Genomic DNA, 22,679 nt, shown 5'->3' with positions numbered 1-22,679 from the left:
TCCCTTTCAGTCTTTTTTAATGCATCAATATATATATATATATATTTCCAACTGGTTATTTTTTTAAAAATTAATTTTGCAAGCAGTAGTTTTTATAAAAAGTCAATAGTTGGCTTAATTTACTTCTTCTGCTGCTACTGTCATTAGTTGAAGCCATCTTCCCATTAGGCATTTCTTATGTAACTAATGGGCTTCGGTGGCATGGTCTGTGTCTTCAGTCATGTTTGTAGTCCTGTCCTTAAGATGCTCATCAAGGTAAAGTCATAGATTAGTGCAAGAGTTCTTTTTCCTTTTTTGTTTTGTTCTCAGAGCTGTAACTTAATAAACTTTGCCAGGATCCACAATTATAATCTTCAGGTAGTCTAAATCAAATATTAATTCATTAGTTAACTCAGATTACTTCTACAAGTTATAGTCATTTTATTAGCTTATAACAATATCCTCTAAATATAGGGAAAAGCTTCTAGAACTTTTGGAACTTTTTAGACCTTAGCTAAAAAAATATATCCAGGAAAATAGAAATTCCTTTTGTAATATATATGTCCCAAATGCAGTCTAAAATGTAATGGTAATTCTTGGTGATTTTTTTTCAGACCTCAAAGGAAGATCTTCTACAGGCTGATTTTGAAGGTGCTTTAAAGTTCTTCAGAGTTCAGCTTCCAAAGAGATACAGGGCAGAGGAAAATGCGAGAAGACTGATGGAGCAGGCTTGCAATATTAAAGTAAGACATGTGAAGTTTTATATGATAAAGGTATACTTTGAATGCAAAATAACATAACAAATGATGTAAATATCATCTTCTCTATACTGCAGGGTTTTGACTATTTTTAAGGTTGTGTGTGAGCTAATTTTTCAAGACTTTTTATCCAGCCAGTATATATGTGGTTGCTGTACCTTCTAATGGTACTTAAAGTGAAAGTTGTCTGGTTCAGTTTGTAACAATAGGAAGACAAACATTTATCTTATAGGTGGGGCTCCAGAGAGTGCTGCTGTGATAGTGGTTTCCATGGCAGCAGACTTCATATTTTGCTTTTGCCATCTGTTTTAAGATTATTTAGGACAAAGCAAGAAAAGCCTGTTTTAGACGATGCTTTCAGTTCTCTAAGGAACTTAGAAAGTTTAAGTCTTGATCTGCCCATTTCTATCTGGCGCCTGCCAAATGCCTACACATACATTGGTCCTGTCGTATGTCTGATAAAACTAAACAAATCTTCTAAGGAGTTCAAAATTGAAAACTCTATCTACAAAGTTGTGATATTAGGGCTGGGGATAGAGCTCAGTTGGCAGAGTGCTTGCTGCACCTGCACAAGGCCCTGGGTTCAATCCCCAGCACAAAAGAAAAGGAAAGGGGAAAGGAAGTTGTGATATTAAAGTGAGAATGCACACTTTTAAAAGATTTGGAGCCAGTTTACCAACATTGATTCTTATACCTCTGAAATATACTAAGGGACCTTCTTACCTAAAATAAATTTGTTTGCATTCTCACTTTAATATCACAACTTTGTAGATAGAGTTTTCAATTTTGAACTCCTTAGAAGATTTGTTTAGTTTTATCAAACATACGACAGGGACCAATGTATGTGTAGGCATTTGGCAGGCGCCAGATAGAAATGGGCAGATCAAGATTTAAACTTTTTAAGTTCCTTAGAGAACTGAAAGCTTTGCCTAAATCAGGCTTTTCTTGCTTTGTCCTATATAATCTTAAACAAATGGACAGACATGTCTTATGGAACTTACATTCTTGCTTGAAAAAAATGGACACCAAATAATTAACATAATAAATGAATTTAATACTTTTGAAGTGATAAATAGTTGTGAAAAGGGGAAAGATCAGGGTTGGATTGGTGGAGTGGGGAAGGTTGTGGCTGTTCTTGGTTCGTCAGTGTTGTCCTCACTGAGAAGTTGAATGAGACAGGAGATAGGGGTTACTGGTAGAGCTGCCCTGGGGAAGAATATTCTAGGCAGACACAGCTTGCCAGTACAAAGACCCTGAGGCTGGCTCAGGCCTGGTGGGTTTGAGAAATAGGAAGAAGGTCAGTGTATCTGTAGTGAAATAGATGAAATCAGAGAAGTAGAATAGGAAGTCAGTGTGCTCACCAGGGGACAGAAATTGTGATTATTATAAGGACTTAGACTTTATTTTGAAATGGGGAGCCCTTGCAGAGTTTGAATGGAAGAATGATAGGCTCTGTCTGAGGTTCTCAGAGAAGCACAATGCATATTTTGTTAAGAACAGGCAGGAAAAGTAGGGAGATCAGACAGGAGGTTTTGCAGTAATCCCATTGATAGATGATGACAGATTGAATCAGAGTGATCACCCTGGAGATAGAGATGGAATGGAAATGAAGATGGTTGGCAACAGGGTGTATCTTGAAAGAAACCAACAAGATTTTATGGTGTGTTAAATGTGGATATGATAATAAAAGAACAATCAAGGCAATTCCATAATTTTTAACTGAGCAACTAAACAAAAGAGTTGCCATCAATTTATTAAACTCATCACGGAAACTGTAGTTACATGAGCTTAATAAATAATTGAGAGAGACTTCTCTTAATTACCATAACCACTATAACACTTTCATGGTGTAATGCCTTTGTTTTGAGTTTTAACCTATTTTAAAGTACATTGTAAATGTTAAAACACACATACACACACACACACACACACACAGTTAAATGCTTTGAAAGTTAACAACTGAGCAGGGAAAAAATGTTATTTTGTCTTTTCTAATGAAACCTATATTCAAAAAGATCATTTTCCAAGTGTATCAAAAAAGACCTCTGAAGATACAAACTCCTTAAAGCCTTCAAGTGTGATGATTGATTTGGCTGGGCCACATATCTAAGCCTAAACCACATCTGTGTGTAGATTTTGGAAGTATATTCCAGTGGCCATGGTTTCTTTGATTGAATTTTGTAGGAGGTAAGTTTGAAAGTGAGCTTCAGCCACTGATTGCTTCAGAGATGCCAGGAGAAGTACTGTGAATTGGGGTGATGCTGTAGAAATCTATTGAAGTAAAACATAATTTCTAAGAATAAAAGAGTGAGAACTAAGATGTACAGGTAAGGTGAAAAGTTAAGTGTTTTCTAGGAAATCAAATACTATTGGCAAATGATTAAGAACAAAAACTCAGGCAACCAATCCAAAAATATGAAATGTATAAGGAAAGATTTTTTTCTCAATATAATTTATGAAATTTCTCAGAGAAGGTAGCTAATAGTTGACAATCCAGAAATATGAGATCTAAGAGATACAGAAACACAAAACATTAGAAAATAAGTCAAAATATGAACCCAGTAGACCATTGCAGGAAAGGAAGTATCTTGCAACCAGCATGATTTATTTGGACATCACTAGATATATGTGAGTATTTTTAAAAAGGTTTAAATAAGATTTTAATAATTAAAAATCTTAAATAATTTAATAATTGTACAATGTATGAATAATGTTTTGTTGGGTTTGGGTTTTGTTTTTGTTTTTATTTTTCTATATTATCTAAGGTGAGTGTCTATTTCTTAGCTATTTCTATTTCTTAACATCCCGTAGGTACCATTTTAATTCACAACATGATTGTAGAGTGGATGATTGTGAGGCTGATGTGACATGAAACTGTAGAAAGGCACATATTCAGGGATTGGAACATTGGCCTCCACACTAAGGTTCAAACAGTTTTTTAAACCAAGACCTACATTTTGAAACTGCTTTTCATTCCAGACCTGAGCCATAGATAGGTGCACGTATACATTCATACATCCCCGGAGAGATTTACCCCTACATTGTTTGAGGCACTCTGATGCGTTGTGTTTTATTGTATTGTGTTGTATTTTATTTCAAACTTCTCTCCTCATCCCAAGAAAGTCCCCAAACCAAAAAGCTAATCACAACCCACTGTACTGAATTTATAGTAGCTTATTGTTTTTTTAAAAAAACTAATATGTATCCTATATTCCACTGTTCCTACCACCTCCCCTCTCCCTATTCTGATCTACTGCAACTAATGAATCTGTGAACAGTGAGGGGTTCCAATGAATGGGGAAGGATGAGAGTCATCTCACCATCATCATAGTGGTGTGCAGTTGGAAAGTTTAGGAGATGGCAGACTTTCAGGTAGAGGCTAAGTGTTAGATAAAGCATTCTTGGACCGAGTTCTAGACCAGCCTGGGCAACTTAGCAAGACCCTGTCTTAAAATAAAAAATAAAAAGGGTGGGGGTATAGCTCAGTGGTAGAGCACCCCTGGGTTTAGTTCCCAGTACCAAAAAGGGGCGGGGGGACATTGAAATAAACAAAGATGGCAGAGGCTCTGAGTAGGGGGAATGAGGAGGGCCCTAATGGCAAAATGCTACACCTAACCTGGAATCTTCCTCTCTCACACCAAAATTGCCTTCCTCCTCCATTCCAGAAAGGTAGCTGCCAATGACACACTGTTGCTATGGTAACTACTAGCCTCAGAAAATTCTAAGCTGTGCTCCAGCTCAGTTACCTGTACACAGTGCTGAACAATTTCCCACTCTCCCAGAGTGGATGTGTACAGTTCCATCTTACCCTTCACAGTTGATGGTTTTAATGGGATAGTGCTGAATCCCTTTTCAACACTTTCCTTTTTTTTCCCTTCAAGACCTCCTTCCATACTTGTAACCATGGATTTGAATTATTTGAAAATAACTTTCACTCTAGAGAAAAACTGCAAAGAACTTTGATATTTAAAGCAGTTTGCTTCTCCTTTCTTCATGCTGCTTGCTGCTTATCACTGGCCATTGTTTGGTCTGTGAACAAGGACGCTGTCTCCCAAATGGATGCTTTATTTGAATTAGCAGTGAAGCCACACAGAAGCTGCTGTTGACTCCATGCATCTAAAATGTGAACCCTCATGTGCATCACTGAAAAAGTTTATTTTGATGAAAATGCACTTAGTGTTCCTTTCCCATAAAGACCTCTGTACATTGATAGCCACACTTCAGGTATTTAGACGTCATTAAGTCTAACTTCTCCAGTCTTAATCTGCTGCTGGAGAAATGTTAATTGTGCTGTAGGATTCAGTGATGTGATCATTAAGAAACTGATGATGAAGTAGTTTCTATATCAACACCTTTTCCCTTAGAGGCTTCTGTTAGTGTTCACGATCCTCAGAGTATATTAGATTTAAGAATTGTTTTTTCTCACTGAGCAAGGAACACATTAGTGTTGGATGTGCTCTGAAACAGCTGACCACAGGCGGAGAAGATTGGCTGCAGCTCCAGGTTCCCAGAACCTGGCACCCTCCACGATTAGGAAACAGCTTTTATACTGTACTGTTCCTAGCCAGCTGGAATGCACTGATCACCTTTCTTTGCTTCTTCTATTTTTTCTCTACCCTTATGCCTACTTCTTTCTGCCAGTCATTTTCTCAAGTCCATTAAAAAGAAAACGATATAGACATTTTTAAATTAACTTGATGGGTGAACTGTGTATTGTATCATAAACTGTTCTACATATGAGTCATTAGATTTTCCTTCCCTAAAGAAAAATAAGATAAATGGATGAAAAAAATGATTTTTATATGGGTTTATCTTTTATTAGAAAGTGGTAAATAGTAAAATAACATAACATAGGAATAAAGCTTTATGCCCTTATCTACATTCCAAAATTGGTGCTACATACTTTCCACACTTAATTAACACAAAAAGGAACACCAGAGTTGCTACCCCACTTAGTATTTTCTCTTTCTTCAAAAATTTTAGTGTATTCTTTTTTTTCCCCTGCACCTAATTCACCCCTAGTAGTCTTGTAAGACTTAGTAAGATTCATGGTTATGCTTTTAAATGGGAATTTTCACATTTTATACACTTTCTGAAGTATTTTGACAATTATCTTTTATCCAGGTGGTATGATTTATATTTATCAGTCAGTGTTGAAGAATTAAGTTAGAGCTTCACGGTTGGGAACAACAGTAATAAATGATTTCCCCACAACTGTTTACAGTGAGATCCACATTCCTTTGAGTTTATTTATTTATTCATACTAAGATTATATCTTAAGTATGCTTCATTGTTCATGTTTAGGAATCTGATTTAGACAAGAAATAATGTTCCTCTGTGCCCTTGTTGCTGCCTCCTGGAGTGATTTACTATTGTTCTCTCAGGCAGAAATAAAAATCAATGTCAATGTCTTAGGTTTAGAACAGCTTAGGCTGGGCCATTGGACCTCCTGAGTGTTTAGAAAGGATGCTCTTCACTGCAAGAGGAGGTGACATCCTGATAAGTCTGTCATAAGTTGGAAACATCATCAAGCCAATATGGACCTGATTGCCTGGCCTGTGGGACATCAGGGCATAGCAGTGCCATACACTGCAGTATCATTGCTTACCTATTGATTGCGTGGTGACTGGGGGTGGCATTGTGACAATCTAACACATGTCAGTAACCAGGAAAAGGTCAAAATTAAAAATTCAAAATTTGAAGTATGGCTTTTGCTAATGGTTATTGATTTGGTGCCCTGGTAAAATTGAAAAATCCTTGAAGTTTAACCATCCTAAGTCAGGGATTGTCTCTATTCCAAACACTTAACCACAACTATTTCAGATACCAGTGCCTCTGCTCTGAGATATGAAGGACATTTGCATTACATTTACTTAGTAATTGTTGCTATTCTCACTCCTCCAACTCTTGGATCTATGTAGCATTTAGTTAGCAAAGAACTAAACCTAATACTCTGGAGAAGCTACTTATTCTACTAGTGTGCCTTTTTCTCTCCTTTTCCTTCCCTGCTCTCCCCCAACCCCATGAAAAATTTTTGTTTAAGAATGGTGGAAAAAAACTTGTAAGTGAGCATAGCAACCAGAAAAAGATAGTGGAAATTTTAAGTTGTATTTACATATATCCAAATGTTGTTTGTTAAGCTTTCTGAGATTCCACGGAAGTACGTACACTGAGGGAAGAATCATATTCCTCTCTGTCATCCATGGCTGCTGTTAACAGGCCGGGTTTTCTCCTGGCAGATTCTCTAGCTGGGGACTTTCTGTTCTCCCATCTTTGGACAGGGTGTCACTTCTTTCATCCCAAATGTCTGCCTTTTCTCTTTCCTCTGCCATAGATATTTCCTGCCCAAATCATCATATGTAATCCACAGAGTCTCTTTCAAATACTTGTTTTTGATTTTTTGATATTATAACTTAAAGGAATCTTGGAATACAGACCACATGAAGAGGCGGTGTAGTGGAAGCTCGGGAAGCCTCTGCTACCCAACTGGGCACAAGCATAACACGCTTATCAGTGTGGTCTAGCCTGTGTTTTATTCCACGACCCCTTTCCGGGGGTGGCTGCACTCTACTGGCTCTTACTACTTTTATTCCGAGAGCCAAAGCTGACATTCTCAGAGCTCCTTCCTCAACAGGCAGTGCTTTCTGTTCCTCATCAGCCCCCAGCTTCGAGGCTGTCAGTTGCCAAAGCTGCCATAACAAGGCACCACACAGCTGGGAGGCTTAAACAATGGAGGCTTTTGCCTGACTGTTCTGGACACTAATGTCTGAGAGTCAGGTTTTGGCAGAGTTGACTTTTCTGAGGCCCCTCAGCTTTCAGATGGCTACCTTGTTGTGTCCTCATGTGGTAGTCCCTGTGCCCATGAGGTCTGTGTCCTAAACTCTTTTCATAAGCGCACAGGTCAAGTCATGGCCCAACCTGATGACTCTATTTCAATTTATTTTATCTCTTTAAAGGCCTTGTCTTCAAATAGTTATATTCTGAAGTACTGGGAAGTTAGAGCTTCAACAGGTTTATTTGGAAGGGGATTCAGCTGACCCATACCCTATTCTTCTCATGGTCGACCAGACACAAATTTTTTCTCAGTCTCCCAGAAAATGCTCTCATCTTCTGAACATAAATCTTGCGTGGCAGCTCTGAGCTGTAGCTTCAACATCTGATAACACATGGCAGTTTCCTATTTTTGTCAGCATACCCAAGTTCTCTCTTTTCTCCTAAACAGATTATCTAAAATATCTTTTTTTTTTTTTTTTTTCCCACAACCACCTTGCACTTCCATCAACCCACTTAGCTGGCAAGGAATTTCCTCTGGTATGTATTTCAGCTGATTAAAAGTTCTGTTTTACCTTACATACCCTGTGCTGGTGGTCTTGTTACCTTTAAGAGCTCTGCCTTTATGTTGTCTTATACATTACATTAAACCATAGCCTCCCTTGTCCCCTTCTTTTACTGAGATGGTGAATTGTGCATGTAAGTCATAGCGTGACTATCATGTTCAGGGGTAGAAGATAGTCTATACTGTATTATAATAGAATGAGTATTTTAAGCAACATCATTTGAATACTATGTAAGACACAGGGTCATAGTTTGTTTTCTGAAATCACTTGAATAAAACTTCTGTGTTTCTGTATGTGTGTGTGATGTTAGAGATGGAACCCGGGGCCTTGTACACACTAAACAAGCACTCTGCCTCTGAGTTTCACCCCAGCCCTGAATAACTTTTTCCTAAAATATTTTAACAAATTCTAGGGTGGCCACTGTTTAAGAATTCAAATGGCAGACATCGCCCTCCCCTCTCAAAAGAAAAATTTTGTAGATTGTCTGACATAGAAGGCTCTTGTTGGACCCTTCAGAATTCAAGTTCAGGCCCTGACTTGCTGGGCCGACTGCTTTCCCTTCTGTCCTCTCTAGTGTCCCCTATGCTCCCGCACTTGTGTTGTCTACAGGAAACCCCCTCATTGTAGCTCTCCTCAGCACAGAGAAGGCTGCAGCGCCTTCGTGTACAGTATGCCCCATGCCCCTCAGCTGGACACATACCCATTACTTCATGCCAAGATGCCATGCCCCTGTCACATCCTATAGCTCCCTCCTGGAATACTTGCCCTCTGCAGAGTTCCTGGAGAAGGTGGAGGCATGCTGGTCTGGGTTTGAATTCTGGCTGCAGTTCTTACTGAATGGGGATCCCAAGAAAGTCACAGAATCTCCACAAGTGTGAGCTCCTCCCCATGAAACGAGGTAATGCAGCTGCCCAGGGATGTTGTAAGAAGTGAGTAAGTTAGGCACATCTGTGAAGCATGGCGGAATGATTTATCAAGTCCTTCTGAAGCCGCATAGTCAAGCAGACTCTTATTTACACTTTAAAAGCCAGGTCAGAATAATAACAGCCTCTTTATTCTGACTCTGCAGTTCTTCCAGCAGACTACCACTGCGGGATGGTTTGTTCTTAGTAGTTTTCAGAAGCCATGCTGTTGGAATTCAAGTCTGGGATGCTCTACTTGTTAGCTCTGGCAAGTTTCTATGCTCAGTATATCTCAGTTATCTCTCTGTAAAAAGAATATGGTACTTGTAAGATGGGATTGCTGTGAGGATAACAGAAGTGAGAAACTTTGTATCAAGCACTGCATAAGTGCAAGTGTTTTCTTATTATTACAATTATTTTGAGTCATTTCCCCTGTCTATATGCCCCTCATGGGTACACTCTACCTTGCCCTCCGCAGTTGCCTTGTGCCTAATCCAACACCTAGCATATGGATGGATCAAAGAAGTTCATCTACTACTCGTTTATGTATATTCAGTTAACAAATACTGTTCATAAGACATGAAGAATATTGGGTTTAAAATTTTTCTTGAAAATATTTCTGGAAAAAAAATATTACAGAAAAAAAATCCTCCTACGTTACACTGAATGGTATGCCAGGTTTCTTTCTATAGAAAGGTAAAATAAAAGATGAAATTGGTTGGAATTCTACCTTTTTTTTTTGATACTTGAGATTGATCCGAGGGTGCTGTACCACTGAGCCACATCTTCAGCCCTTTTTATTTTGAGACAGGGGTTTCCTCAATTACTGGGGTCTTACTAAGTTGTTGAGGCTGGCCTCAAATTTACGATCCTCTTGCCTCTGCCTTGTGAGTCTCTGGGATTACAGAATGTGTCACCATGCCCAGCTGAATTCTACTTCTAAGAATGGTGTATAAACTGGCATGGTGGCACATATCTGTAATCTCAGTGACTTGGGAGACTGAAGCAGAAGCATCACAAGTTTGAGGCCAGCCTGGATGACCTAGCAAGATCCTATCTGGAAAAAAAAAAAAAAAGGTCTTATCATATTATGCAGCTAAATATAAATTTGTGAATTTTCCACTTTAACAGACCCATAAGAGTCTGTTAAGCCCATGAGAGGTCAGCTGTCTCACTTTGTGTTCTAGCTAACCAGATGCCCTCTCTTATCTTTACATATTTTATTTTTTGAATCATTATTCAGTGATTTTTGAATACTTAAATTTTTTCTTCAAGTTTAATTTGCATAAACTTCTTAGTTTCTAAAGTAAAAATAATTATGCCATAAGAATTGACATCAAGATGAATATGCCAATGAAAACTAGAAAGAAGATGGAAAGATTTCCCATGTTCTTGGATAGGCAGAATTAATATTGTCAAAATGGCTGTACTACCAAAAGTGCTATACAGATTTAATGCAATTCCTATTAAAATGCAAATGACATTCTTCATATAAATAGAAAAACACTCATGAAATTCATTTAGAAAAATAAGAGGCCCAGAATACACAAAGCAATCCTTAGCGAGAAAAGTGAAGCAGGAGGCATCAAAATACCAGACCTTAAATTATACTTCAGAGCTATAGTAACAAAAAATGGCAGGTTTTGGCACCAAAACAGTCATGAAGACCAAAGAAACAGAATAAAAGACACAAAGACAAACCCATACTAGACAAAGGTGCCAAAAACATAGCCTCATCAACAAATAGTGCTAGGAGAACTGGAAATCTGTATATAGCAAAAAGAAATTAAACCCCTATCTCTCATCCTGCCCAAAAACTCAACTCAAAATGGATCAAAGACTTGGGCATTAGAACAGAGACCCTGTGTCTAATAGAAGAAAAAGTAGGCCCAAATCTTCACCATGCCAGCCCAGGATCTGACTTCCTTCACGAGAAGTAAAATCAGGAATCAAACTCAAAAGTTTCTTCTCAGCAAAGGAACAATCAGCAATACGAAGGGAGAGCCTACAGAATGGGAGAAAGTCTTCATGACAAGCACCTCATAGCATTAATCTCCAGGATATATAAAGAACTCAAAATACTTAATACCAAAAAAAAAAAATAAAAATAACCCAATCAATAAATGGGCAAAGGAATTAAACAGGCACTTCACAGAAGAACTGTGAACAGTCAACAAATATGAAAAGAATGTTCAGCAATTGGAGAAATGTGGATTAAAACTACACTGAGATTCCACCTCACTCCAGTCAGAACAGCATTTATCAAGAATGGGGCTAGGGGGGCTGGGGATGTGGCTCAAGCGGTAGTGTGCTCACCTGGCGTGCGTGCGCGTGCGGCCCGGGTTCGATCCTCAGCACCACATACAAACAAAGATGTTGTATCCGCCGAAAACTAAAAAATAAATAAATAAATATTAAAAAAAAAAAAAAAAAAAAAGAATGGGGCTAGGGATATAGCTCAGATGGGAGAGTGCTTGCCTTGCATGCACAAGGCCCTAGGTTCAATCCCCAGTACCAAATAAATAAATAAATAAAAGAATACAAATAACAATAAAAGTTGGTGAGGATGTGGGGCAAAAAGCTACACTCATACATTGCTGGTGGCATTGCAAATTGGTGCAGCCACTCTGGAAAGCAGTATGGAGATTCCTCAGAAAACTTGGAATGGAACTACCAATTGACCCAGCTATCCCACTCCTCAGTATATACCCAAAAAACTTAAAATCAGCATCCTATAGTGACACAGCCACATCAATGTAGCAGCTCAATTCACAATAGCTAAGCTATGGAACCAACCTAGATGCCCTTCAACAGATGAATGGATAAAGAAAATGTGGTACATATACACAGTGGATTATTACTCAGCCATAAAGAAGAATGAAATTATGGTATTTGCTAGCAAATGGAAGGAACTATCATACTAAGTGAAATCAGCCAATCCCAAAAAATCAAAGGCTGAATGTCTCTCTGAGAAGTGGATGCTAACCCACAATAAGGTGTGGGGAGGGAGAATAGAAGCTCATTGGCTTAGATGAAGGAGAATGAAGGTAAGGGAGGGGGCATAAAGAAGAAAAAGAAAGATGCCAGCCAGGTGCAGTGGCACACACATGTAATCCCAGCTACTTGGGAGGCTGAAGCAAGAAGACCACAAGTACAAGGTGAATCTTGGCAATTTAGCAAAAACTCAAAATAAAAATTTAAAAGGTTTAGAAATGTAGCTCAGTAGTAAAGTGCCTCAGGGTAAAATCCCCAGTACTAAAAAAAAAAAAAAAAAAAAAAATTCAAAAACAGAAGTATATGCCACAGACTTTTAAAACAGGGTAGAATGTCAAATTAATAAAATCAAAGGAATACTAATATAGATCTCAAATGACAGACCAGTCCGTTTCTTCTTTTTGTGTGGAGTGATAGTCACATTTTGTATTTAATTATCAATCATATTTTATGCTTCATGAATTAAATTCAAGCAGTGCTTGTGCTTGTGCATATATATGCTTGTACGTTGTATCAGGTTTTCTGTTGCTGTTTTTCGCTTACAGGTTTTAAGCAGTAGTTAATACTCCTTGGGTTGCGTGAGCATGGCTGGTGGGCAGCTCAGGGTAAGGCTCTTCCCTGTGCCTTTTCATTCTTGGCACTCCACAGCATCATGGTTTCCGAGAAGGCAGGACCCACTGCACAAACACTTGTCAAGCCATGCTGTGTCACCTTTGTCAGCATCCGAGTCCTCAAAACCAAATGTGTGGCTGAGAGCGTATGAAGGCACTGCCCAAGGGAAATGGGGACCAAGATTGATTGGGAGCCACTCCTGTAACAGTCTGCCACATCTGTGCGTGGCAAGTTTATGTTTCAGTACATAAAAACAGGACCTTAGGGCTGGGGCCATAGCTCAGTGGCACAGAGCTTGCCTGGCATGTGTGAGGCCCTGGGTTCCATCCTCAGCACCACATAAAAACAAATAAAATAAAGGCATTCTATCCATTCTGTCCATCTACAACTTAAAAAAAAATAGTAAAAGAAAAACAGTACCTTAGTTTCTGAGAGTCACAGGGAGAGGGAGACTTCCTTACCATTTAATAAAATTTACTTACTAAGAGTTTTTGTTTCATAATATCCTTTTACCATGAGTTGTTATTTTTCAAGTAAAACAAACAAAAAACATTCCACAAAACAAGTGAATGAGTAAACCTGGTATCAGTTTATGTTCCATGAGAATAGAAGCTGTAGATGTTTATAAATTCTTAGTAATACTTGAGTCAAGATCTTCTGCTTACATAGAACATCCAGTCTATGACACTCATTTTATTATCTATCAGCCAATTTGGTTTCCAAATTCAGAGGACTCTGAAATTTTAAATGTTTTCTTTTTCTTCTTTTGCATTGCTGGGAATTGAACCCAGGGCCTCTCACACACTAGTCAAGGGCTCTACCACTGACTGCATCCCAGGCCCACTTATATTTTCTATCTCCTGGTTATTAAGATTTATAGAGAAGGCTAGGGTTATGGCTCTGTGGTAGAGTACTTGCCTAGCATATTGAGGCACTGGGTTTGATTCTTAGCTCCTCATATAAATAAATGAATAAAATAAAAGTCCGTCAACATCTAAAAACATTTTTTAAAAAAAGATTTATAGGAGCTGGATGCATTGGCACATGCCTGAAATCCTAGCAGCTCAGGAGGCTGAGTTAGAAGGATTGAAAGTTCAAGGCCAGCCTCAGCAACTGGTGAGACCCTGAGAAATTTAGTGAGACCCTGTCTCACAAAATTTAAAAAAGCAGGGTGTTCTGGGGATGTGGCTGTGGCTCAGTGGTTAAGGGCCTCTTTGTTCAATCCCTGGTACTGGGGGAGGGGGAATTTATAGGCAATTTAGGGAAAAGTTTAAATTAAGTATTTCATTTTAATTTATTTTCATAAGATATTGTGCTGTGCATGAACTATTGAACAATGTTTACTCTAAAAAGAAAAGTTAAGACCGCATAAATCAATGCAGAAGAGAAAAATATATTGCCAAAATGAACACCAACATCTTAAGACAATAGCACATGAGAATATTCAGTGAAAGATTTAAAAACTAATCTGAATCTTCCAAAATATTTAATTTCCTAGACAAGGTAGAGCAGCAGCTGACCTTTAAATTCACATATTCCTATTTCAATAAGAAGTTTAAGTTGAGCGTTACAGCAGTTTTTTCCAATGCATATTCCACATTTTTTCCCCTGAGTATAGAATGGTTGCATCTTGTTTATTTTTTACAATACTGGGGATTGAACCCAGGGGAGCTTTACCACTGAGTTACATGCCCCACCCTTTTTATTTTTTATTTTGAGACAGGATCTCACTAAGTTGCTGAGGTTTGCCTTAAACTTGTAATCCCCCTGCCTCAGCCTCCACAGCAGTGGAGGTTACAGTAGTTTACCACCATGCCTGCTTAAGTTTAGACTGTTTTTTTTTCAAGGTTAATGTGCTTAAACTTACCTTAAAGTTGTTGTTGTTGTTGTTGTTATTTAATGGAATGTCATGAGTAGATGGTCTATCCAGATAAAAAGGTAAAATGTTGTTCTTTATAAAATAATTTACTTAATGAAATATGACAAGATCTAAACTCCAATGACTATTTTAGATCAATCCAGGACCTGGAATGGGAGAGAGAGGGGTGGAGATGAACACATGGGGGGGCGGGTATGTTATATACTCTCAGTGTTTAGAGAAAAATATGGATGAAAAAGGAAGACCCAAGATAATAGGAAAGTTCTAATATTTTGCCGTTTAGAAAATAAAATCCATGAGTACTGCATTTTCCAGGAAGCTGCTGCAGTAGACAGACGTGCCTGTAATGCCCAGAGCCTCTGCTGCTGTCCAAGGTCCACAACTTAACCTTGCCTCCTTGGCTGGTGTTCCCAGCTATTCTAGATAAACTGAGCCTAAGAACAGATCCTAAGGCTTTCTTCCCACAGAATTGCTGATGGATCAGATGAACTAAGTGCTATGAGTGTGTTGCAGAAGGATATCATATTTTCTCCTATGATTTTGTGTGCCTTGCCATTTTTTATTTTAGTTTATTTATTTGTTCTAATTAGTTATACATGACAGCAGAATATTCTTTGATTTATTGTACGCAAATGGAACACAATTTTTCATTTCTCTGGTTGTACCCAAAGTAGGGTCGCACCATTTGTGCAGTCATACATGTACCTAGGATAATAATGTCCTTCTCATTTCATCATCTTTCTTACCTCCGTGCCCCTTCCCCGCACCTTTGCCCGATCCAAAGTTCCTCCACTCATCCCATGGCCTGCCCCCATTATGGATTACCATCCACTTACCAGAGAAAACATTTCGGCCTTTGGTTTCTTGGAATTGGCTTACTTTGCTTACCATGATATTCTCTAACTCCATCCTAGATAGGACAGAGGGGCAGGGAGGGGGCATGGAGTTATTAATGATGGTGGAATGTGATGATCATTATTATCCAAAGTACAGATGTGAAGACACAAATTGGTGTAAATATACTATATATACAACCAGAGATATGAAACATTGTGCTCTATAGTGTAATAAGAATTGTAATGCATTCTGCTGTCATATTAAAAAAAACTTAGGAAATTAAAAAAAATTTAGTTGTTGACGGAGCTTTATTTTATTCTTTTTTTTATATGTGGTGCTAAGAATTAAATCCAGTGCCTTACACATGCAAAGCAAGTGTTCTACCACTGAGCCACAACCCCAGTCCCCTAGCAAAGAATTTTTAAGTCCCTAACAAAGGCTAGTTGGCTAATTTGTCACAGAGCCAAAGTCTGAATCCAGGCAGTCTGGTTCCAGATTCTGTTTTTTATCGCCAGTCTTAGATCATATTAGATTGGGATTCATTAGTTCTTTGACTTGATAAGTATTTCACATTTATTATGTCCTAGCATTGTAGTAGGTGTTCTGATTGGTAATAATCACAAGAAAAAAAGATTCGTCTTCTCCTGAAGTTTACAGAATAATGGAAGAGACAAATAATACAAAGATAATATATAGTTACAAGTTGTGATAGAGGTTACAAAGGGAAAGAGAAAGTTGTCACAAGAGAGAAAAAATGTATAAGCTAACTTAGATTGAGGAATGAGCACCAAGGAAAACTTTTCAGAGGAAGTGACATTTTAAGCTCAGGCCCTAAATGATTAATAGGAGCAGCCAACTGAAGAGAGGTGGTTATGTGCACCATACAGGAATTTTTGATCTGATAGAGTGGAATATCTGGGCACAGTGGTATACACCCGTAATCCCAGCAACCTGGGAGGCTGAGGCAGGAGAATTGCAAGTTTGAGACCATGTCTCAAAAATAGAAGATAAAAAGGGCTGGAGCTACAGAAGTGGTGGAGTATCCCTAGGCCAATCCCTAGATTTGTGACCAGATCTCAAAAGTGGTAAGCACTTTTGAGAGAGATGCAGTGGTGGGGTGGAGGTAGTGGAATTGATTCAGAGTTAGTTTTAGATAAAATAGTTAACTATATTTGTAAATGTGTCTCATGTAATTGGAAAATAAGCAAAATCTGTAGAAGCCAAAAATGACGAGAACACCTGAATCCTGAGCTGTAAGTAAATTCTAAACCCATTCTTTGTTCTCTGCATATCTGCTGGTTCTTGGTGACCTACACTTTGGCATTTAATAATAGGCACAGGAGACAAAAGACAGCTATTAAGCTTGACCTCTGAAGGATTCTCTGTCAATAGTGTGCTGGGGGAAACCAGTGCCTTCATATACCTCCTCTTCCAGAGGGGTGTAGCTGAGTAATGGCCTGTGTTGGCCTTTGAGCTCAAGTGTGTAGGAGTCATACACAGCAGCTGCTTTTTTTATATGAAAATATATTTGATAATAAAAAGAAAAATATAAAAACCCTCTAAACAGAAAATACTATTTTTCAAGACCCTCAGTCAGAAAGGCATTTCTTTTTCAAGAAACTAAAAGGTCAGTATCCAGAGTGGCCTTGGGAGGTACATGTGAAGGCTGACCAAAGGTGGAGTTCCAGAATGACTGCCTGGTTCAGAATCCCCCAAACTCACTCTCCTGCCAACTGAACTTTGAGTGAACAAAACATAAACTTCTGCCTTTTTAAATCACAAAGATTCTGTGATTTAACTATTTCAGCAGCTGTCATCACACTAAAAGAGATTAATTTACTTTCAAGGTCATATCAGGGACACAATTTCCTTCCCATTCATTTTACTTCTCTTTTTCTTTGTTGACCTGCATTTGCTGTTGTATGAGACTAGGCTATGTGAGTAGATAGGAAGTTAGGAGGTCTGCACAGGGAGTGAGTGACGTTAAGATACTTGAGACATGAGAGAGGAGTGAAGGGAGAGCGTTGCTTACTGTCCTCCATAGACAATCCTCATGCTCCCTGTGTCTGATTCCATGATGCATTTCTGCAGCTACTTCTTCCCACCTGCTAATAGCACCCTCATTGCAAAAGAGGGCTGATGACAACCTTGATCACCTTTCCCTTCTGGCCTAGTTTAACAATTGCATGTAATCAAAATGATACACTGAGATCCAAAATAATCATGAATCAGAACTGAGAAATAATTTTTTCTTCCTTTATAGACCTGATGCTAGATGTTACCAGATCTCAAAAGTGGTAAGCACTTTTGAGATAGATGCAAAATGTGTTGGCAGATGTGCGTGTCTTTGATAGGACATATTGAAATCACAACTGCCCTCTGGATCCTCAGCCAGTGGACTAACCAGTCAGCCTGCTCCCCACTGTTTGCTCACAGTCATGCCTTTTACATTGTTGGACCTTTATGACTCCTTTCTTGAGGGAAAGTATAATGTCAAATCACTTCCAAATGCTGAATTCCCAGCATGAATCCTAGCAAATTGGTATGTTAAGTGCTCAGAACTCCATGGATGAAAACTGAATGAATGCTGGAAGTAGTGTGAAATGTATCTGATTGATAAGAGTGTTTCTTATAGAATACATTTTCTGGATTATTCACTACAAAGGATTTCTTTTAACCACATCAGTACTATATTCATATCTGGCAATTGAAAAATTCTTTTATGGAAAACTTCTCATGGTAATGTTTGTTATGTAAGACTCTTCCCTAACCTTTTTGTTTGATGAATATTTCTTCACATACTCTTAAAAACATCAGATTATTTTTAGGATTGGCAGAGTTTGTAATTTCACAAGAATCAGGCACATCTCATACAGAGGGACAGGTGGGGCATGTGCCCCCACAGGAGCTTTAAAGGAACACATTCTGGACCTGTGGGGGATTGCTTCCTCTTCAGTTCCAGTGGCATATGGTGAAGCTTGGGCAAACAGGTGCTGTAACAACTAAGGCATTGACTGTCTCAGTGCAGGTGCTAGGCCAGGCTGAAGTTTGCAGCTGTGCCCTGACTGAAATTCTGAACCAATAGGAGCTTGTTCACTGAATCTACTGTACCTCTCCTCTAAAATGATGGCATTGTTGGCTTCTGAGATTTTTTTTTCTCATTCCATAAGATGATTTTTTAAAAAAACAAACCTATTCTTATAGGGATTGTGATGAGAAAACCTAAATTCAGTTCTAAATTGTCATAAATGAAATTTTAAAAAGCTTTTGTCTGTGTGGTCTTAGGTGGCAGAAATGTAATTATAAGCTCTAATTCCTTCAAGGCACCACAGTGCCTGACCCTACTAAATGCATGGTCCCTTTATGCCAGCAGATACATTAGTCACTATAACCCCTTGATAAACGAGTAAAAGGAATCATTTGATATAGCTGTTTCCAAGAATTTCTAGCTGATTTGGCTAAATTCTCATATATTTGTGGTATAGCATGTGGACATTTCTCTTGACAATGATACATTTAAGTACAAAAGAAACTTAAAATGCAATAAAACGGGCAGATCTATTTTATAGGATTAATGCTTTTGGCAGTCACAGAGAACCTGGATAAGATGGAAGATGCTTGTCATCAGAACTAAGGAAGACTTGAGCATTGTAATAGGTACCATAGCCTCCTGAGGACGTCAGCCCTAGGCAGATATGGACAGGCTGCCATGCTTTCTACTGTCTCCCCTCACTGTCTTGACCCAGTGCTGGGAGAACGTAAGACCCAGCCGTCAGATGGTGTGGCGGCTAGCCCATCAGAATCTAGATAAAGTGCTTAATTGAATTGATGATGGTGACATAGTGGACTGGCCTAATGCTCACCCTAAGGAAACATTAAATTTGAGGTTCAGAGAATTATTTGATAGAAACAGAAGTCAAATGCTCAACCAGAAAATGCGAACAACGATGACACAGTCAATAGAAGCCATGAGTGAGCAAGAGTGATGAGTAAGCAGAAGCCAATCATGACACTTTAAAAAGAGAAAGATGGGTAATGCTGATAACACAGCTTGACATCGGGAAGACTCCCTTGAACTCTGTGTGTGTGTGTGTGTGTGTGTGTGTGTGTGTTGGCCAGGAGGGAGAGGATATATGCAGGGAAGAGGGTGGTCAAAAAGTATTCCTGTCGAGGGTTTGAGGAACTGACCCTGCTGTTGCTGTCTGCTTCATCTTGGAATTCTCGGCCTGTGTTCCTGTTATTCCTATGAAGCTTGTGTAGATTGCTTCTAGTTCTGATGGCCATGTGACAGGTTTGGTAGCTTGTGTTTATTTTGTTTTGTTTTTTAGTACTGGAGATTGAACACCTAGGGAACACTTTACCACTGAGCTGCATCTCCAGCCCTTTTTATTTTTAATTTTAAAACAGGGTCTTGCTAAATTGCTTAGGCTGGCCTTAAACTATTGATCCTCCTGCCTCAGCCTCCTGAATTGCAGGGATTACAGGAGTGTGCCACCATGCATAGGCATATAACAGTCTTTTGAGCCGTATTTTAATGCAAAACCCTGGAGTAACTGTCCCTGCTGTACACACACACACAAACACATATACACACACAAGATAACTTGAGTGATCTCTTTTCTTTGTAGCCAAAATATTCTAATTGATAGAACTGCTCTGTGAGTTCATCTTTTATTATTTTGGCTCTGTTACTAAGATGAGGACTGATGAACACCAGCAGCTTTTGTGCCCACTCTAAAAGGTATAGACTTTGAACAAGAAAAAGCAACCTGAATAACTCTGATTGTTTAAGAAAGATGATGTGATTGAGAGGACCCAGAGAAAGATGGGTAATGCTAATAACACAGCTTGACATTGGGAAGACTCCCTTGAACTGTGCACTTAGCAGAAAAGCTTATTGACAATATGGCTACTAACCCAGTAGACTGGGTCCCTGAAGCATTCATCTTGCTATGACTCATCAGTGCCCAGCAAAGGGCATTGTACAAAATAGGTGAAACACTACTGAGCACATCATGTAGCTGTTATTGTTTTGTTAAGATTTACTTTGAAGTTAACTTGAATTTTTAAAGTTTAAATTTGAATTAGTGGGGGAAAAACAACTTTTTCAGGGAGACTAAACTGACCTGAAGAGAGAGCTAATGTAGAACAAGCAGCTTGCACTTCTTTTCATGGTTCCTAGGCAGCTCTATACTCTCTTCCTTTTAGATAAGAAACTGCCTTCTTCACTCAGGGAACTAAGGGGCAGAACATAGTGTTATCAAGAACATCTCCAGAGCACGAACAGTATGGCCTTTGGTCAGAGGGCATAATGTAGGGAATGGGACTGTGGAAGAGAATGGGAAGAGAATAAATTCTAGTCTCTGATTTTTAAATGACAAAGCAAAGGTCATAGCATTATTCTCCTTCTCCCTTACAAATCATCCAGCTGCACTAGCAGAACAAAAAAGATCCCTGTCTTCAAAACAGTAGGAGACAGGCGCAACTGCACACCTCAATATGTGATGAAGAACAGAAGAATGCAGATGAGAAAAGACGCCCACAGCTGTGAACCTCAGACCAGTGGCATAATTCTCAGAGGAGCAAAGCCAAAAGGTCCTGTGTGAACCCAGGGGACGGGGGCTTAGGGATTGGCAGCAGGAGCTTCCTGGGTCGCAATCAGGCATCAAGAAGAAGCAGGGTCATGGGCTTCAAGAAGAATCTCTCAGATTAGATTGAAAACTGGGAAGATACAAGAAAGTAGAAATTGTATCTTAATATCAGACAAGATTGAGTTTAGGGCTGGGGATACAGCTCAGTTGGGAGAGGGCTTGCCTCACATGCACAAGGCCCTGTGTTCCATCCCCAACACCACACACACACACACACACACACACACACACACACAAAATCCGGGGAGGGGGGGTGCTGGGGTTGAGGCTCAGTGGTAGAGCACCTGCCTAGCATGCATGAGACACTGGGTCCAATTCTAAGCACCTCATATAAATAAATGAATAAAATAAAGGCCCATCAACATCTAAAGACCTGTTTAAAAAAAAAAGATTGAGTTTAGAAGAGAGAGCTTTAATAAGTCAAAGAAGAACGATGCACAACAATGGTGAGGCCTGCACTACATGGAGCAGCTGCACAGGAAACGTGGAGAGACTGGGAGAGGAGTGGTGTCCACTTCCTCAGTTCATGAGAGGCAGGCAGACAAAAAATGGGAACAAGAAAACCCAGAACAAATAATAAGTAAAGTAGGTAATTGACATCTGTCAACTTTGTATCCTGAAAACTAAGAATGGGGTTTTAAAAATGTCAAATAAAGCATTTGCAAAAATAGACCATATAGGAAATCCCAATGATTCCAAAAGGCAAAATGAACACATGCTCTGATCTCATTGCAGTAGATCAGGAACTAAAGTCAGAATTAGAAAAAAAACTTTATATTACCTGGACATTTTAAGATTTCTACTTAAACACGTATTAGATCACAGGGGAAACCAAATAAGTTACAGAAAATCTAGAGAAAGAGCATAATGAAAGCTGTACATATCAGAACCTGCAGGACAGAACTAAAGTGCAGAAGCACTTTTTTAAAAAATTTTTTTAGTTGTAGTTGGACACAATACCTTTATTTTATTTATTTATTTTTTTATGTGGTACTGAGGATCGAACCCAGCACCTCGCACATGCTAAGTGAGTGCTCTACCAATGAGCCACAACCCCAGACCCAAAAGCACTTATCTTAATGAAGAAAGAAAGAACTATATTATATATCTAACTCAAAAAGTTGGAAAAGTAATCAATGAAATAAACCTAAGCAATTTACTCCTAAAAAAGGAGTAAAGATAAAACAGAGAAAATTGATCAACTAATAAAGAGGCCTTTTTTAAAGTCAAATTAAATTTATATATTTATATTCATTTATAACATTAAAAGACGGATAGGGATGACAGCCTAGACTAAGAAATAATAGGCAAATAACAGAAATACAAAAGAATAAGGGAACCATACGAATATATTTTGCTTAATCCTGTGCAAATTTGAAAACTTGGAAGAAATGGATGATTTTCTAGGAAAATAGAAACAATCATTACTAACCTCAGATAATTAGAAAATCTAAACTATTTATCACAGAATAACTTCTGTAGTCCTCCGCAAAAGCCTTAGCCTGCGTGATTTAATAGGGACTTACTTGGTAGAGCCTTTTAAGAACAGGTAAATCCAGTCCTTCCTAGTATTTAAGCTTTAGTAAACATGGATCTCTCTGGGAGGGTAAGAACTAGTAAATAGTAGTCATTCCTAGGGAATTGCAGAACTGGGCTGAGTGATGTGTTAGAAACAAGTTTTACATATAGATAGATAGATAGATATAGATATATAGATATATAGATTTTTT

At 38.6% G+C, this 22,679-nt stretch overlaps 1 protein-coding gene and 1 long non-coding RNA gene across 5 annotated transcripts in view; one reads left to right on the top strand and one right to left on the bottom strand.

The window, feature by feature from the left end:
• The window catches only part of Rabgap1l (RAB GTPase activating protein 1 like), a 620,475-nt gene that overhangs the window by 485,851 nt on the left and 111,945 nt on the right, over positions 1–22,679 (top strand). For all 4 annotated transcript variants that reach the window (XM_071600291.1, XM_071600292.1, XM_071600293.1 and 1 more), the window contains one exon: positions 594–722. In XM_071600291.1, coding sequence (XP_071456392.1) covers positions 594–722 — 129 coding nt within the window. The remainder of the gene's footprint in view (positions 1–593; positions 723–22,679) is intronic.
• Positions 1–22,679, bottom strand: part of LOC114092471 (uncharacterized) — a 353,583-nt gene that overhangs the window by 312,384 nt on the left and 18,520 nt on the right. The gene's annotated exons all lie outside the window — the stretch shown is intronic.

This window comes from Marmota flaviventris, chromosome 12 (genome assembly GCF_047511675.1).
Source record: "Marmota flaviventris isolate mMarFla1 chromosome 12, mMarFla1.hap1, whole genome shotgun sequence".
Lineage (NCBI taxonomy): Eukaryota > Metazoa > Chordata > Mammalia > Rodentia > Sciuridae > Marmota > Marmota flaviventris.
This window is presented reverse-complemented; position numbering and strand designations above follow the sequence as displayed.